This window comes from Pteropus alecto, unplaced genomic scaffold (assembly GCF_000325575.1).
Source record: "Pteropus alecto unplaced genomic scaffold, ASM32557v1 scaffold115, whole genome shotgun sequence".
NCBI classification, from domain to species: domain Eukaryota; kingdom Metazoa; phylum Chordata; class Mammalia; order Chiroptera; family Pteropodidae; genus Pteropus; species Pteropus alecto.
In genome coordinates this window covers 1548385-1567298 of record NW_006436814.1, presented here as the reverse complement: position 1 = coordinate 1567298, position 18914 = coordinate 1548385, and the positions used below count along the sequence as shown (strand labels likewise).

At 38.9% G+C, this 18914-nt stretch overlaps 1 protein-coding gene across 1 annotated transcript in view; it reads left to right on the top strand.

The window, feature by feature from the left end:
• ADSS (adenylosuccinate synthase) overlaps nt 1–18044 on the top strand; it is a 37862-nt gene extending 19818 nt beyond the window's left edge. The window contains exons 5-13 of the mRNA XM_006914263.1: nt 4462–4528; nt 4803–4910; nt 5306–5387; nt 7490–7616; nt 8912–9066; nt 10173–10297; nt 11466–11563; nt 15146–15295; nt 16916–18044. Coding sequence (XP_006914325.1) covers nt 4462–4528; nt 4803–4910; nt 5306–5387; nt 7490–7616; nt 8912–9066; nt 10173–10297; nt 11466–11563; nt 15146–15295; nt 16916–16968 — 965 coding nt within the window. The 3' untranslated portion in view covers nt 16969–18044. The remainder of the gene's footprint in view (nt 1–4461; nt 4529–4802; nt 4911–5305; nt 5388–7489; nt 7617–8911; nt 9067–10172; nt 10298–11465; nt 11564–15145; nt 15296–16915) is intronic.
• Nucleotides 18045–18914: the final 870 nt, after the last annotated feature.

Sequence of the window (18914 nt, the reverse complement as noted above, 5' to 3'; positions counted from 1 at the left end):
GGAAAATGGCTGAGACCTAAAAAAACGTTTTTAAACATTTGCAATCCAGTTTGTTGAGTGTATCTGTCCTTTGATTCATCTACTTTATATTGAATGTCTACTCTGTGTCAGGTACAGTGTTGGGCACTGATGATTTAGTAGTAGAAAAGAAAAATAAAAATGGAGTTTATAGTATAGTAGAAAAGACGATAGTAAACTCTTAAATTTATAGTATAGTAGAGAAGACAATAGTAAACAAGATAAAAATGTAGTAAATGTATCACTGCGTATTGTGATAAGTTCTGAGGAGGAAAAGTAAATCAGACAAAGAAGCCAGGTAGTGTTCAGGCAGGTGGAGGAGGTGGATGGGATCTATAATTTTAGATAAAGTGGCCAAGGAAGTTTCACTGAGGAGATGGCATTTGAATAAAGACCGGAATGAGATCAAAGATGAATAAGTCCTCGAGATATGCTGTACAACATTGAGGCTATAGAAAACAATACTGTATTTTGACTTAAAAATCTGTTAAGAGGCTAGATCTCATGTTACATGGCTACAATTTAAAAACAAACAAACAAAAATGCACTGGGAAAAAGAAAGACTTGAGGGAGGAGGTATGAGAAGCAAGTAAAGTAGGTATTATAGGTACCGAGGCTTGCACTGGATACCATACAGCACAAGATGAATAGTGTTAATAAAACTTAGCTGTGATAATAAAAAGTAAGTAATAAGATTGTATTAATAAAACTTAACTACTGGAGCTGAAAAGTTACCTTTAATTTTAAAAATTAGACCAAATCCCCAAGATATTGTTTCTTCAATATCTTAGCTGTGGAAAATGGAAAGATATTCAAAGCAACTTCAGACGAAGACTTCTTTGAAAAATGGTAATAGTGGAGATATTAAGTCTCCACGCCACAGTGAAGCTTTATAAAAGCGATCATCTGATTACACTAACAGCTTCCTGAGGTATAGAAAAACCTAAGAAAACAGCTCTGTGTCAAAGCGCTAAATTAATTTCTGAAAAATATGGTTCATTTGCTTTCCATCAGCCATTTATTGTGGTTTGCCACTTGCCTTTGTAACTTCTTGAAACATAGATAAGAAAACATTGAAATGCAAATGCTCTTTTATTCAAAATAAGTGGCACACTCCAAGATCTCAGTCTTGTCATAACTGATTTGCAAAGTCTGAGTTTGATGAAACATCTTTTGGGAACTATTTCGGTCCCTGAAAAAGTAGATAAGAAAGGCTATCGACTGGGCACCAAAAAAGGAGTATGATAGCAAACTCATCCCTGTAATTTGTGGTAGCTATTTATTGGTGAAGGTCTAGAATCCATGTCTTAGAAATGAGTATACATTTTAAACAAACTGTATAATATAGCAAGGTGCACAAAAAGATATACATTTACCCCTTTAATCACCATCTACTTTATTGTACAGAGTCTTCCTAGTACCCTGAAAAGCTACTCTGTTGACCAAGGAGATAAAAGACCAGTACCCTGAAAACTGAGACATTGATGAAAGAAATCAAAGAAGACACAAATAAATGGAAAGATATTTTGTACTCATAGATTGAAAGAATTAATATTGTTAAATTGTCTATAGTATCAGTGTAATCCTAATCAAAATTCTAATGGCATTTTTCATAGAAATAGAACAATCCAAAAATTTGTATGGAACTACAAAAGACCTCAGATAGCCAAAGCAATCTTGAAAAAGAACAAAGCTGGAGGCATCATTGTCCCTGATTTCAAACCATGTTACAGAGCTTCAGTAATCAAAACAGTATGGTATTGGTATAAAAACAGACACATAGATCAATGGATTGGAATCGAGAGGTTTGAAATCGACCCACACATATATAGTCAATTAATTTATGACTAAGTAGCCAAGAATATACAGTGGGGAAAGGACAGTCTGTTCAATAAATGGTGTTGGGAAAACTGGGCAGCCACATGCAAAAGATTGCAGCTAGATCACTCCCTTACACCATACATAAAAAGTAACTCAGTGAGATCAAAGACTTGAATGTAAGACCTGAAACCATAAAACTCGTAGAAAAACACAGGCAGTAGGCTCCTTGACATCTGTCATAGAGCTAGAGTTAATCAGAGGGTAGTTGTAGGTCAAGTTTTCTGGAATTTTTCTAGCTTCACCATCTGTAACTACAATATTAGTCTTATAATACTTCTAAATAGTTCTTTTACAGGTACCACCACCCTCGTTCCAGGAACCTTATATCAGTTATTCTGTTTAACATTTACACATTTCAACTTATTTTTTTGGAAATAGTAGCAACCGTTAATGAAATTGCCATGGATAAATATACTAAAAATGATTAAATTACACACTTAATTTTTTTGTTTTGCTTCGTAAATTTTTTAATTAGGGTATAGTTATGAAATTAGTGTCAGGTGTACAACATGGTGGTTGAACATCTAATATACCTTACGAAGTGATCACTACAATAATTCTAGTAAGCTCCGGTCACCATACATTTATTACGATATTATTGACTATATTACCTATGCTGTACATTACGTCCCTGTGATTTATTTATTTTATAACTGGAAATTCATACCTCTTAATCTTCACCTTTTCACCCCTCCCTTCTGGCAACCATCGGTTTGTTGTCTGTATCTATGAGCCTGTTTCTGTTTGGTTTTGCTTGCTTGTTAGTTTTGACCTTCAGATTCCACATATAAATGAAATTATATGGTATTTGTCTTTCTCTGTCTGACTTATTTCATTTAGCATTATACCCTCTAGGTCCATTCATGTTGTTTTTTATGGCAAGAATTCCATTGTGTGTATGTGAATACACATATGTATATATTATATCTTCTTTATTCATTCATTTGTTGATAGATACCTAAGTTGTTTCCGTATCTTGGCTGTTGTAAATAATGCTGCAGTGAACATAGGGTGCAGAGATCTTTTTAAATTAGTGTTTTTGTATAAATGCCCAGAAATGGAATTACTCGGTTATATGGTAATTCTATTTTTAATTTTTTGAGGAACCTCTGTACTGTTTTCCATAATGGCTGTACCAATTTATATTACCTCCAATAGTGCACAAGGGTTCCCTTTTCTCCACATCCTCGCCAACACTTGTTTGTTTGTTTGTTTGTTTGTTTTTGATTTATCGATGATAACCATTCTGACAGATGTGATATCATCTTGGCTTTGATTTGCATTTTCCTGATGATCAGTGATGTTAAACACCTTTTCATGTCTGTTGGCCACTTGTGTGTCTTTTTTGGAGAAATGTCTATTCAGGTCTTCTGTCCATTTTTTAATCAGATTGTTTTTCTGATGTTGAGTTGTATCAATTCTTTATATATTTTGGACATTAATCCCTTATGCATATCACTTGCAATACTTTCTCCCATTTGGTAGATTGCCTTTTGTTTTGTTGGTGGTTTCCTTCACTGTGCAAAAGTTCCTTAGTTTGATAGAGTCCCATTTATTTATTTTTGCTTTTGTTGCCTAAATTACACATTTCAAAGGGTGACTTTTACAGTAGTAAATTATTTGCCATAAGCCTGTTTAGAAACAATCAAAACAAGAAGACTTGGTTAAAAGTTCAGAGACCAAAATTCTAGGCCTCCCTGTTCCATAAAGTAGCTATTTATTCAGTCAGTAAGTATTTGAGAACTCGTAGGCATAGGAAGTCAACTAGTAACTAAACTGACATGGTCCCAGTCCTCATAAAGTATTGGTAGCAGAGAGAGTGTGAGTGCGTGGGGCAGGCATAGGAAGGGGCATATTTAGAAAGGACAAGCACATGCCTGTAGCCAAGGACTTAACAAAATGTCCTTATGACCAGAGGTCAGACGGGGCAGGGCGTAGAATGAGACGAAAGGGCCGGCTGTGTGGGGAGGCAAGTGAAGGAGTTCTGTCCTGTTCTTTTCAGCAACAGAAAGCCATTGAGTTTTAAAGGCACAGGAGTGGTGGCGTCATAGTTGTGTCTTGGAAAGATGGCTTTGGCTGCATTACAAAATTATGAAGTACGAAATGTGCAAGAGTGGAAACCAGGCCCACTCGTTTGGAGGCTCCAGTTTTGGTGAGGGATGATGGAAGCTTGGGATTAGTGAGGGACAGGGAGATGTGAAGATAATCCCTAGATTTCTGGAGTCCAATTTTGAAGAAAAGAGGATATTTTAGTAAACCGAGTTTTATAGACTTGTTGGGCAGGGTTTTTCCAAATTACCCTCTTACTGACTCATTTTTAAAGTAGTATAGATTGCAAAAAAACAGGAATGAATAATCAGGCATATTTTCATATGTAACAGTTGACATTGTAATCTTCACTTCCATTATTATTGTCACTTTTTAAAATGTATCCATTTGATTCGTCATATTGAAATTAGACTGAAGGGATTTATAACTTCGGTAATTTTAATTGCAGTATGTTTTGCTTTCTTATGTTATCTCTGTTTTCAACAGAAACTGTGATTGTTTTTTTCCCCTCAGTATTTGATTTTCATCAAGCAGCTGATGGTATCCAGGAACAACAGAGACAAGAACAAGCAGGAAAAAAGTATGGCGTTTGTCTGTGCGTTTGTTTTTGGTGCAGTTGAAGCATATCTAGACCCTTATGTTTAAATTCTAGGCAAGGTTGAAGAAAAATAAATATTAAAATATCCAGTTTGAATTTCAGAGAAAATCAATCGGATCGTGTAAAATAAGTAAACTTAAAGGAAATAATAGCATAAATAGAAAATAGTCATAGTAACGTCCTTCTGTGTGCTCTCTGACCGCAAGCACTGCATCTTTCTTGTCTAACTCAAAGCTTGTTTTGATTTATTTTTAAGTTTGGGTACCACAAAAAAGGGCATTGGCCCAGTTTATTCTTCCAAAGCTGCCCGGAGTGGACTCAGGATGTGCGATCTTGTTTCTGACTTCGATGGCTTCTCTGAGAGGTAACTCAGTTGTGTTTCAGAACGGGAGGAGCAAACGGATTTATTGAATTTTTAAAACCCGGGACACATTAACTTCATGAAAAGTAGCATGATGGTATTATCATAGCATCACTCCAAGAATTATATGAAAGCCAAAATTATACGAAAGGGTTGGAGTTTGGAATGGTTTGCTGAGAAGCAGGTGTTTCCGGCGGGGGTGGGGAGGGTGGGATATTTCGTGTATCATTTATCCACATGACTAATCTCCTTTATTAAATTTTATTTCTCAGAATGTAACCTAAGTTTGGGGATTAATTTGTTATTAAGATCACTTATCTATAGAAATTATTTGAATCAAATGATATTCAGAATATTTTTAAACAGAGCTAACGTCTTGATTTTTCTGTATTTTTCAGGTTCAAAGTTCTGGCTAACCAGTACAAATCCATATACCCTACTTTGGAAATAGACATCGAAGGTGAATTACAAAAACTCAAGGTAATGCTTTTTACCTTTTTAATGTCCTTTTAAAAACTACTTTGCCAAATTGGCATCTAGATCTTTCATTCATGCAGGCTTAGTATTAGGAACTGAAAATACAAAAATGAAGAACATATGGTCTTTCATTTCCTTTATGGAAATTACATTGTGTCTGAGAAGTTATACATTAAATAGTTTATAGTATAATAAGTGCCTCACAGATATGTGTAAAGTACTATAGATAAGAACTGGTAAACGAATTTCTTGCCCTTTTTAAATCCTAAAAATATATAGACCTAAAAGGATATGGAATGTTTAAGTAACTTCCCATGACGTGGCTTAAACAAAATATTGAGTGGAGAGCAAGGAACAGGTAGTAAAGTACCTGAAAATAAAGTTAGACAAGTAGGGACCAAATCACGGGTCTTATGTTGGTCTTATTTGCAATGATAGGGAGTTTGGCTTTTATCTGGGAGATAATGAAAACCTTTTGAATAATTTTGAATGGAAAAAAGATTAGATTTGTATTATGTAAAAATCACTCATAGCAATGTGGAAGGTAATCAACAAAGCGACAGGTGAGAGGGGATGACTCTGAAAGCGAACCAGCGCGTTTGGGAGCGATAGCCCATAGGGTCAGTCTCTTTGGCACCGTACCCTGAAGCGGCAGACGAGGCCACTGGCCCACGGTTAGGCCCACAGTTAGCAGCTGTCAGGTGTCGGCGGTGCCTGAGCTGGTCAGTTGTCAGGTCTCCAGTCCTCTCCACCCTCCTGTTCCTCCACAGGCTTTGGTGAATTTCGGAACCGCTTCCTGTGTATGTGGTTATCACTCCTCTTCTATAAATAAGTATGAATGTCAATTTCAGAACTGAATAGATATTTACAAACCTCATATGCCATTCTGGAACGGTGGCAGACCTTAGGTCTATCCACCTACAAAATTCCTAAAAAAGAAAAAAAAAAAAAATGACCTCCAGAGAACATTCTAAATTGGATTTCAGTGTATTGATTGTTGCTTAGAATAGACTGCCATTTTCTTTTCATTCTGTCATGCAGCCAATATTTTTCATTTATTACTGGCAACTTGGAAATATTTATGTACTGAAGTATGGATATGGGCTTCCAATTCTATTTTATGCATATTCTATGCAAATGCAAAGCAGATGAATAATAATGAACAGAATCGGGCAAGAAGAGTCTTAATAGGCGATAGATGTTGAACCGGGACTTGAAGGGACAAGGGACGTGGTGAATGGTTTGGTCATTTCAGGCATAAAAAAGGGACTGAAACAGGAATAAGCATGATATCGGAGACTAGAGCCAGGAGGGGACCGTGCCTTCCACCGTGGATGTTAACACACTCAGGCGAATGCGTGAGCGGAACTCGGAATTTCCGTGACAGTCTGGCTGAATATTTAAACAGTCACGACTAGGTTTTATTGCAATTATCCTCTAGGCCTTGGGAGAACGCTTACTTATATTACATTTTTAATTGAATTCTAAAATTAAGTAGTATTCACATTTTAAATATGTTTTGAGAAAGTTTTATAATGCTATGTAAAATAGTATTTGGTAATACTGCTGAGATATTTTACTGTGACAATACAATGGCAAAAGAATATTATAATCAGCCGTTGATATTTGCATGCTTAGCAATGTCCCCTGTGGTCCTTACTACATTTCGAGAATTACATTTTGAGATGCAAATTTTTTAAAACTTATGGTTACATGGATTAGAAATTGCAGCCTTTTAAATACTTCACAAAATATACAAGCATAATGTAATATACTCAGTTATTTTTATTTTCTTGAAAGTTGGTTTATGAAGTATGAGGACTTGGCTATTTGCAAGGCTGTCGCCATTATTTGCAGCGAGGTTAATACCTTTGATTTTCATCGTATCTCTATCTGAGCTAGTGTCTCTCTTCTGGTTCTGGAGAATCGGGATGAAAGGCCGAAGGTAATCCATATGTCGCACTAGGCGGAGCACCATCATCTGCCCCTTTCTGCTTTGCTTTAGTCAGTTTTCACTGTCATAAAGTCGGGTAATTTTTACTCATACTGGTTATATTGTAAATGTATTAATGTACATTGTAATTGGCTTTTGTCTTCGTCTATAGGGTTATATGGAAAGGATTAAACCAATGGTGAAGGATGGAGTTTATTTCCTCTACGAGGCCCTACACGGACCACCCAAGAAAATCTTGGTAGAAGGTGCAAACGCAGCCCTGCTAGATATTGATTTTGGTAAGTGAGGTATGACTTACGGGGAGCTCAACTGAGCCCTAAAGTACTTAAGATATAAATAATTAATATTAGCATTAGGGGTTTTAAAAGAAGGCTTTTAGCTTGTATATGTATTTAGGAATGATTGAAGTTTGTTATCTTATACTAGTCCTTTTTTTTTTTTTTTTTTAAGGAATATTGTGGAAAGCATAATATACATGTTGTTTCATAGTTCGTTAGAAAAATGAAATCACTGTTCGAGTCAGTGGGTTTAGGATTCTCTAAACTGATTTTTATTGGTTCATGGTTCAGTTCCAGACCTCATTTCTGTAAAACGATTAGGTGAATCCTATGGAAGGATCCTTATCTTTAATTCAGCTTTTAAAAAAGAAAACATCAGGAAATAATATACATTGTTATTAAACACGGATATTCTAAAATCTGTGGCAGTCTGTTTCATTAACTCCTTGGGCATGAAATTCTGAGTAGGTTTAGAGCATTTTCTCCATCTTCAAAAATTAATGCTTAACATCTTCAAACTTCTGCCCCATTAGTTTATCGGCTTTTCCATCTAAACGGGGTCTCTATTGTTCCTATCTCTAATGAGTCCTATTGTTCTCAGCTTTTATCGACTTTTCATACTTGGCTTATGACTCCAAGTAAACCAATTAAAGTATATTTCTATCTGCTAGATATGTATTTTTTTGAGACGATGATTTCTGGAAAGAAAGCAGAGTGTCTAATTAGCATATCGAATAGTTTAAGGCGACCTCGTGTGTGGGGATGGGGCGGACACCACTCTTAGCCGACTCTGGTCATTTCTGGGGTTATTCCCCAAACAGACATCAAAAGGCAGGAAAAATGCTGCAAAACCACAAAATTCTTAGTGTGCTGTTGTCACTCTAGGTTGCTGCTGTACCTCATTTATATCAAGGGAGCGAAATAAATTTGTTTTAAACTAACAGGAGATGTTAAAGTACACAGATTATAAATCTCCATGGTGGAAGATCACTGGGGTTTTCGCATTAACCGGTTAGCATTCCAGTAGGTGCGTTCCTGCCATCCGGAGCTAAGTAGCTGCATGCACTCGAGGATCTGCTCTAGCGTCAAGCACTGCAGTCATAGCTCTAACCACGTCAGTACAGACAAAAAGAACTCAAGAAAAAAAGCATCGAAGCTTGGAGACAGTGGTTGTAGTTCTATTAAAGTCTGTCAGATACCTAGAATATTCTCAAATGTGCAATTTTCATAGTAATTCTGTTTCTAAATAATATATATTCATGCGTGTGTATTTTAACATTTGTTTCTACTTTTAGGAACTTATCCTTTTGTAACCTCTTCAAACTGCACAGTTGGAGGAGTTTGTACCGGGCTGGGAATGCCCCCTCAAAATGTTGGAGAAGTGTATGGTGTTGTGAAAGCTTATACAACTAGAGTTGGCATTGGTGCCTTTCCTACGGAACAAGACAACGTAAGCCTTATTTCTCAGTAAATATAATTCAGAAGTTTTAAAATAAAATTCATGCCTGCATCTCACTTAATTTGCAAAATCGATCTGAGCAACATTTAAAAATGTTTGCACACCTTATTGTCAGTGGCAGCAGACTGGCAGCAAGAGAGGAGGGATTAGAGGGTACTTAGAGGTCATTGTAATTTCAAGGCTAAAGGAAGGTGGGTTTAGGAAGGGGATTATGAAAATAGAAGAAAAAGAAGTTAAAAATGACAGCTACCTTTCACCAAGAGCTTAGGAGGAGCCAGGGGTGATGAAAATCGTCTCCAGACATTGCCTAACCGCAGCCGGCACTGGTGTGGTGCCAGCCTGGAGCCTGGCACTGTCTAAATGCTGTAATCTTACAAGCTCACGGATCTTCCCAACCGCTCAGGGAGCTGGGTAGCGTCACGGTGCCCATTCTGCATGTGAGGAAACCGAGGCACAGAGAGCCGAAGTAACTTGCCCAAGGCCACACAAACAGGGCTGGGATTCAGACCTCACAGAACAATGTGAACGTGATTGTAGTGACGTCAGAATGTAAGCGGTAAGGAAGCGACGGGTTTAATCCGTAATTAAATTAGGGGGTCGGTAGATCGTAGATGGGAGACTAGGGTGTAGGAAGTGGCCATAGCTTAAGAGGGCATTGTGATGTCAGCAAGTACTTATTAGATGCACGTTTGCCTTATGGTTTTCAGGAACATCCTCAAACTACAGCTGCTCTTGGAAAATTGCCTCAAGTTGTCCACTTTAATAAATATTTACTAACAACTTCTTTTTTAATATGCAGCATTTATATTTTTATGTGTTAATCTAAATTTTAGGATGTGATCTAGATAACATAAAAATATTGCTTTTAAACAAAATGGTAAAAAAAAAAAAAATGAAGCCAAAAGTGGATCTATTCCAAGTAATGCTTCCCTCACATAAAATCTGTCATCTCTGTGGAATTCTGTGTTCAACTTAGTTATTTTCTGAAACATATTGCTGTCAGAGAGACTTTGACTTGTTACATGATCTTAAGTATAATTCTGCTAGATTTACATCATTGGTATTCTAATCCTAAATTTCTATTTTCTGTTTCTTAGGAAATTGGAGAATTATTACAAACGAGGGGTGGAGAGTTTGGTGTAACTACTGGAAGGAAAAGAAGGTGTGGCTGGTTGGACCTCGTTTTGCTCAAATATGCGCATATGATTAATGGATTTACTGCGTGAGTATTCTTAGAAACATTTATTTCAGGAAATATAGGAAAATTCATGACCACAGGATACATTTTGTAGAATGCCAACTCGAAGCAGTACCCTAAGAGAAAAATGTCTCCCTTTAGCCTCTGAAGGAAATCTTAGTTCAAGGTAGAAGTGGGTGAAGGTATAGGAGAGAAGGGGACACAGGGGGAGGGACCCCAGGTTCTCTCTCTAGACCTCTAAGGTTGGAAGAAAGGAATCATGGTACTTTTAAATGTATGTATAAATGTGGAGGGAAGTAAGATGGGTATGTGGGTAAGTAGATGATCGATCAATCGATCGATAGGTAGGTAGATAAGTAAGTGCAGAGTATATGGATGAAGGGAGGCCAAATGACAGTGATTTGGTACATAGGCTTAGTTGGTGTCTGACTACTAGATTCAATTCCCAGATCCATGCGTTACGCTATGTGACTTTGGGCAAGTTAATCTTTCTGTGCCTTTTAAAAAATCATCTTTAAAATCTAGGGAGTAGTATTACCTACTCTATAGGTTTAAATATATAAATATATAAATAAATATATAAATAAATATGTTCACGTCTATATTAATTAGGCTTTACTTCTAGTGAATAACAGAATAAAGGCTAAAAAATGATTTATGGATGAAAATCCTAAACCTAGTGTTTTATCTAATTTCCCCAGATTTTTCCCTTAAAGCTCTGTTTTCCACTCAGTTTCTTGGGAGATTTTGATGTATCGTGAAAAGGTCTTTGATGTATGTTCCCCACCGTCCTTTGACAATTTCTGACCAAAGGGTGGAGGTGACGATAACCAGCGTGAAGAAATGAGGGTTGACGGCGTATGCGTAAACACGCATACGTATCCTGTGGTCATCCGTGGGGAGCAGTGAGTTCTGCTGTGTCCCACAGCCATGGGGCATCTTCACTCCAGGCAGCCCTCCCTCAGATGGGTGCCGATCATCAGAAAGCTAAGCAAGAGGGTGTGGGTCAATCAGTGAAAACCTATTACAGTTACTAGAAAAATAACTCACTAGTGGGTTAGTTAAGTCATTTTTTTATTACGAGGAAAATACATCAGTATATTATTCTCTTTTGTTTTATGCGTGACGTGTTTTTAAAACATCATCCTTTAAGAGTTTGCTGTTTTAACTTTGCCTTTTCTTCCAAAATTAGCTTGGCGCTTACCAAATTGGATATTTTGGACATGTTTACAGAAATCAAAGTTGGAGTTGCTTACAAGTTGGATGGTGAAATCATACCTCATTTCCCAGGTAGTTTTTTAAGGTTATGTATACGGACTATTACGAAGTGAACGTATTGGAGCAATTTCATGACGCCCTTCTGTATAATTTACGGCACAGAGCCACAGGCCTGTGTGCCCCCTGCAGGTATTTTCATCTCTTATTGGCACTAGTTTCATAGCTGCCATGCGTTCGGGTGCTGGACGGCAGAAGCGAAACTCAAAAATAGGAAGGAAGGAACACGATGCCTCCGAGCCCAGCTACGCCGCTCCTGAATCAGTTTCGTTGTTGTGAAAATAAGTTGTGTGCCGGCCTCCCTCCCTCCCTCCCCTGAGAAATGTGGGATGGAGAGAAGGGCCCCTGCTTGTCAGGACAGGCCGACCCTTAATACGCTGCCACACGAAGGACTTTCGGTGACTTCTAGTCTGTGTCTAAAGGGATGTAAGGAGGCTTCCTACGGGAGGCCGTGTTTCTTCAGGCGTATCTTTAGTTATATGATTGCTTTAGTTACTTGGAAAGTTCCATAAATGTTTCCAGCCTCCAGAAATAGGAACTGTTCATCGTTTAGCCACCCTGTGAGCCTGGGAATATGCCAGATGAAGGAATATTGACTAGCCTAACGAAGCTGGGTGGGCTGGTCGTTTTCGTGACTTGCCAGTGATGACCAGTCCTTGCGAAGTGTGGACAGCCGCGAGCGCTTAGAAACGTGTGGTCATCGTGTCATTCCGACACCGTGGCCTGCTCCAGTTTGGTTTGTCCTGACTCTGCTTTTCCTTGGTTGTTGAATCACTGTTTCTATGTCTAATGACTTTTGGTTGAATATTAGGCGTTGTGGATAATCTGTTATAGAGACTCAGATTCTGTCATTGTCTTCTGAAGAGTATTGTTTCTTGTTTTAGGGGAAAATTGAGTTACTGGCTAATCATCTTGAACTTAGATAGCCTGGTTTTATGTTTCGCTAGCAGAGTTATGTTTAGCAGCCACACCGCTGTGTAGCGTGGTGTTTCCCAAACCTCTCTAACCCGGTGCGAGTCAGTCTCCAGTTTCTGTCAGCTCCGTGGATCTTGGCAGAACTCGGTTTTAGGCTGCGTCGTGGGGGTCTGCAGTAGGTTTTACTCTAGAGTGTGGATTTACTTTTCAGGAGCGACCTTTCTGGTGTCTCCGCTGGAGGCCTGGGGAGTGAACAAGCTGTGCAGAGGCCTCTCCATTCTGGCGTGTCCCTTGCCTTCCAGCGTGTCCGTCCCTCCACTTCCAGCTGTGTGACAGCTGCTATCTGGTGATCCTCTGATGGTCTCGTTCTTTGCATGTGCGGTTGAACTTCCGCCACGGGACTTCCACGTGGACTTCTGGGGTCAGGGCCCCCTCTCTGTATTATGGCTCCTTCCTCTCTGACACTTGATTCCGGCTGCCTCAGCGTCCTTAAAATCTGGTATGTGCCATTTCAGGTCGGCGGGACCACTGTTCTCTGCTGACCGCCCTGTCCTGACTTCAGTGCTCAGGACGTCGTCCTTAGGCTGAGAGCTGAGTAGTTTTAGGACTTGCTTGTGTGTTTTGTGCTGTCCACGGCCTAGACAGAGTCGTCACGTATTTTGTCCAGTTTTACAGCTGCGTCTGCTGGGCGTCAGGAACCGTGTTCTCTGTCGTGGCTGGAACCAGAAGCCCCACGGAGTCTCTCGATTCTTCCGTTATCTGCCACGAGCAGTTCCGACACACCCACTTAGTGTGCTTCATCACTTCCTCTGAGCTTCCGAGGACATGCCTAGCAGTACGTTTTCATCATGCTTGGCTCGTGGCTCACGGGGGGCCCTCCCACAGCAACATACTCTCTTATCGGACTTATGTCCCACCACCTGCTGCACCCCGTGATGCAGCGCCCTCAGCACCCAGTTCCACACACGCTCCTTGGCTCCGATGGTACATACCGGCTCGGCCCTGTAGGCCCTTCGGAGGAGAATCCCTTCCTCCCTTAGCAGGCCCTTGGCCATAGGTTGTGACTTGACCCTGGGTTGTTTGCTGCTCGGGAAGAGAGGTCAAGGTGAGTCCTGGCAGGGGCAGAAAGGCAGAGGCCTCTGCGTCATCCTCAAGCAGGGGGAAGCCTCAATCTTCAATAGGAAGCAGGAGGCCATTCTGCAGGCCACCAGTGAATCTAGGGATTCAGGATTTTTGAGTGCATCAACCCAGCCATCCCACCCAAAGAGTCAGACTTCCCGCCTATTCCTCAAGCAGGGCTCGGGCCTTGGCATAGCAGACGTGAGAATTCAGCATTCTCTGGAACTCTGGTGCCTGTACGTTTGAGTCCCGAGCCTGATCCGCAGCTTTTTCTGCTGTAGAAGATGAGATTCTCCTAGATGCTGCTGCCCGAAAGCTTTTGACTTTCATACTTGCCTTAAACTGATGAAAGATTCTGCGTCTCTGACCCATCTCCCATTGTCTTTCTCCGGTTCGTGAATGGCATTCATCTAGAGCCATCGAATCCGTTTTTCCTTGTGCTTATTTCTGAATTTCCCAGATATTGCCGGTGCTGTGCGTTCCATCGGAACAGCACCCGAGTCACCTCCCGTTAAAGTCTTAACAGCTGCACTGTTGCAACATGCCGCCGATGGCCCTCACTGCCAGCCAGCTGGCCGCGCTCGAGCTCCAGGACCCCATGCTAGCACCTTCTTCCTCACTCCGCTCCTGGCATCAGCCACCTTAACGTGGTTGCTTTCCTTGGGAAACAGACCCAGATATAGAGTTTCGTGTGCAGGTGGTTTGTTCGGAGGTGCTCTGAGCAGCATCCGGGAGGGAGGGCCGGGGAGAGAAGCAGGACCAGGCACAGGGAGAAGTTGAACTGCAAAGCAGTTAAGCAAAAAGCCCTCGGCGGATCCCGTGGGGAGCTCTGGGCTAGAACGGCCCTTCAGAGTTGTCCCGAATTAAGTAACTGTCCAGGTCCCTCACACCCTCACACTAACAAGGCATCGGACCTGGGCCGCTGCAGGGAGGTGGCTCCCTTCAGTGGAGGGCAGTCCTTGGGGAGATCTGAGCTGGGAGTTGGCAGGCAGTGGGCAGCGCTCCCACAGCCAGGGCGTGCGTGTCTCGGTCCTGAAGAGGGGCGTCTGGGGACAGTGTGCATCCACTGTGCAGAGGGGATGCTTAGGTGAGACGATGAAAGCAAGTCTCCCTTAAGCTTTTGTGCACAGTCATGGAAACAACAGGTTTCCAAGACGAGAGCAAGTGTGCAGCCTCATTTCTGCGAAACTGCTGGCGCTTACCGACTCACAGTCCCCAATCCATGACGCAGAGATCTGAAAAGCTCTAAAAATGGGAAGTTCTAATTTTGGCACCAAAACTCACTTGACAGCAAAACCTGACTCGAACCGATGTGAGAACCCATAATCTACCTGCTTAGAGTGAATGATCCTGGGTTGCTGTAGAAATAGGTTCGATTATGAAATCCTACCCCAGGTGGTATATGCACTATTTTACCTTTCTAAACTCTGAAAACTTCTAAATTCCAAAACGCATCTGGCTCCAAGGACTTTGATTAGAGATTGTGAATCTACGCTGTGTCAGGAAGGTGTTTGACAGTGGGCAGTGTGCATCAGGACTAAATGTATTTACTCTGACTTGCAGCAAACCAAGAAGTCCTAAATAAAGTCGAAGTTCAATATAAGACTCTCCCAGGATGGAACACAGACATATCAAATGCAAGGACATTTAAAGAATTACCTGTTAACGCACAAAATTATGTTCGATTTATCGAAGATGAGCTTCAAATTCCAGGTAAATATAAACACTTTATGAACAACTATCTTTACTTTTCCTACTTTTAACTTAACTATCTGCCTTTGAAATAGAAGAGATCATTATTCTTACAATGCTCATGATTTACATAGATGCTCAGTTCGATATAAAAGACTTATCGCTTAAATATAATCAATCATCTTTCTTTAAAAGTTCTTATCCCTGAAGACAGTTGATTAGCTCTCATCCTTTTCGACCCTTTCTCAATTCTTTTAGTCTGTTTTTTACCCTATGACATTCATTCTTGTTTCTTTCTCCCTCTTAATAACAAATCCTTTTGTGTTTTTCCACCATCAAAAATGGTTTGTAGTTTTTTGGGTTTTTTTTTCATTTGAGTTTAAATCACCCTTGAGAGTTGGGGGAAGTTCACGAATAGATATTAGGAAATAATGGGTACAGGAAATAGGAAATCTGGTTTGAAAAAAATAAGAATAAAGAATAATACTTCTTTATTGAAAAACAAATGTAGGCTGGTCAGGGCATTAGGCATAACCAAGTTGTGGCTGTGACCAGTTATGTGAAGTCTTTCTTTTAACAAATTGCTTTTTTCTTTTTATTGACACTGATGGAGATTTGAGACACAAAAAATGAAGTGGGTGGGAGGTATCATCCATATAAAATCTATTATGTACTTACTCTGATTTCGTATTGTGATTCATTTGTATTTGTGGTCCATCTCAAACATGAATCTTGTTTTCTATATTCATCTTTCTTTAAAAGTTCTTATCCCTGAAGAAGCTGCCCCTTCTAGCTTGATGTCAAATTCAGTAAGCATGTTTGCTCACTCAGCTTAGTCAGTAGTTTTTGAAATATAAACAACAGTGAATTTAACAATGACGTCTGTAAAATACCATAAAGACTTACCCATGAGGTTCAGGTGCTTAGAGATGCAGTAGACTGCACTAGGCAGTTCCTAAGGCCGTGCAAGGTACAGCAGGATTCTCCTCCAGATCGTTCTGCCTTTTCGAGATAGAGAAGTTATCATGCACTTCAGTATCCTCTTAGCATCCTTCATTTGTCAAAGGTACTTTACCTTTTCTAGTTATTAGGAACTTGACCAAAGGTCCTTTAGGTCTCTGCTGGTTTGGGCCAATATTTTTCTATCGTGATTATTAGGAATTGAGGAAATGAAAATACATTGCACTTAAAACAGGAAACCGTAAGGCAGACCAGCCTCTGCTGAGTTGCAAGTGCACAGTCTGATGGTTTAGAAATTGGCACAACTAACAGTAAAGAACAAAAAGGTAACAAAAGGCACGTAGGGCAAAGTTCAATGTGACAGAAAGGAAGGGGAGGGGTCTGTTAACCCCAAAATGTGAACTTTTTTTTTTTTTTGATAAACCTGTGTCTGCTTCTCTAAATAATGATATTTTGATCTATATCCCAATTTAATTTTTCCAGATCATCTATAATTGATTGAGAGAAGTGAATTAAAATGTCCTACTATTTATTTTCCTATCTGTTTTTTCCCTGCATCTCCTGTAACTTCAGCTCTACGAATATTGTGCTTTGTTATTTGGTACATAGGCTTTCAACCAAAGTTTTTGAACATTTTAAATGAATTAGTACTATTCTTATACTTCTTTCTTCCCCTTTCAGTTAGGTGGATCGGTGTAGGCAAATCCAGAGAGTCCATGATTCAGCTCTTCTAAGGGTTCCCAGTGATGCAAGAAACACTCCTTGAAAAGGGGGGGAAGGACTTTCTTAAATATTTCATTTATGATCTACGGATTTCAAGAATCAAGACATTGACCTGCGTTGTAAGCCCTACCGTTGTTCCCAGTCTCATAGGATGGCTGGCTGGTGAGGAGATGACTTTCGGCCTATTCCAGTGTCAGCTTCGTTAGCTGCCATAATTGCCGAAATCGTTCGTTGCTCCTGCTGCTCATGGTGCCACATTTTTTTTTTTAACGTTTAGTGATGATATAACCTATGTTGTTTGAAATCTAAGATAGAATTACTTTCTGTGTAGTTTTTCTTCATCGTCATGTGTGTTCATAGGTTTTGCTTCTATTAAATGGTAAGAACAATTAATGCAGTTTTGCACAAATATTTTTACATTCTGATCATTCAGTTCTGTCATTGTAATCTTTGCTGTTAGAAAAAATGATGATAAGAGAGTTCTGTAAACTTTTGTAATGCTATAAATTGTTTAAATTGTGTACTGTTTATTTTCTGCTGAGACCATTGCAAATTTGAGCTTTGGCTGGGGGAGGGTGATGTAGTCATGGGTCCTTTAATTTGTACAGAATACAAAACTTATTTCTCTCTGTAAATTATTTAAAACATTGAACATTTAATTAAATGTTCGAAGAGAAAAGGTGTTTCCTAAAACAACAATCTTAATGTTAAAGATATAGTCATTAAAAGATCTATTGTGATATTTGGTGGATATTTTTCTTTCAGATATTAACTGAACCGTGTAGCTTTCCTATTTTATCATGCCATTATTTCTAAATCTAGAGAATTGATTTTTCAACATCGTGCCTGCCAATATGCCTACAAAATTTTCTGTAAGTCTCCAAATGAACCCAAATTGTTGGTCATGCTTTTATTTCTCCTTTCTTGGGAAAAAAAAAAAAAGGTATTGTTTTAACAATTAGGCTTAATATATTGTGTTTTTGATTATCCTTCAGCAAACTATTTTAATTGTTTAAATTAGGTGCCACTTAAATTTATTTTATTATACCATCAATAGCTGATTAAAAAGAACAAACTATTTCTAGTATGCTTTGCGTATTGTGTTTTTGTTCAGATAAGAGAATAAGAGAAGTTATAGTAATACTAGTATATGTAAGAAAGAGCTTTATGCCTGCAGTCTGTGGGGACAAAGTATAGAGGTCACAAAACGGAATCTTTGAAAGGATCCAAATATCTTTTTATCTTCATTAGATATATTTTATTAATTCTTAGTTCAAGAAAAATTTTAAAATAGAAGCAGCTTGGTTGGATTTAATAAAAAGAATAGTACAGATGATCTTACCACGCCCACTACTGATCAATAATGACCTTTGTGTAAAAATAATAATTTATACTTAATATGTAAGAAATAATTTTTATTTATTCTAATGTATACTTAATATGTAAGAAATAATTTTTATTTATTCAATGTGACAGAAATTGAATGGGCTTTTATTTTTCCTTACTCTTTCATCTTTGTATTTGGACTTCAAATTAGATTAGCTACCCAGAGATGAAAGCTCTATTAGAAGTAAGCATTTAAAGTCCACATTCTTATCTTGGCTATAAGCATTGTCTTATTTGAAACATTTTTAGCAGTGGTCCAGAAGCAGATAGAAAGAACCTATTCCCCAAGTCAGGAGTGTTCTTCTTTTTTTACCAAAAAAAAAAAAATACATACATATGTGTGTGTGTGTGTGTGTGTGTATGTATTATATATTGTATATATAATATATATTACATATATAGTACATAATATATATATTATATATTGTGTATATATATATAACTTTCCTAATGCTGTTGATAGACATTTACTCATTTTTGACCAGTTTGAATGATACTCTCCTTTTTTTCTTTAAGAGTGAGCTGTTTGCTGATGAAATTGGTTAAAAGAGAGGATCTGTTCTTCAGTTCA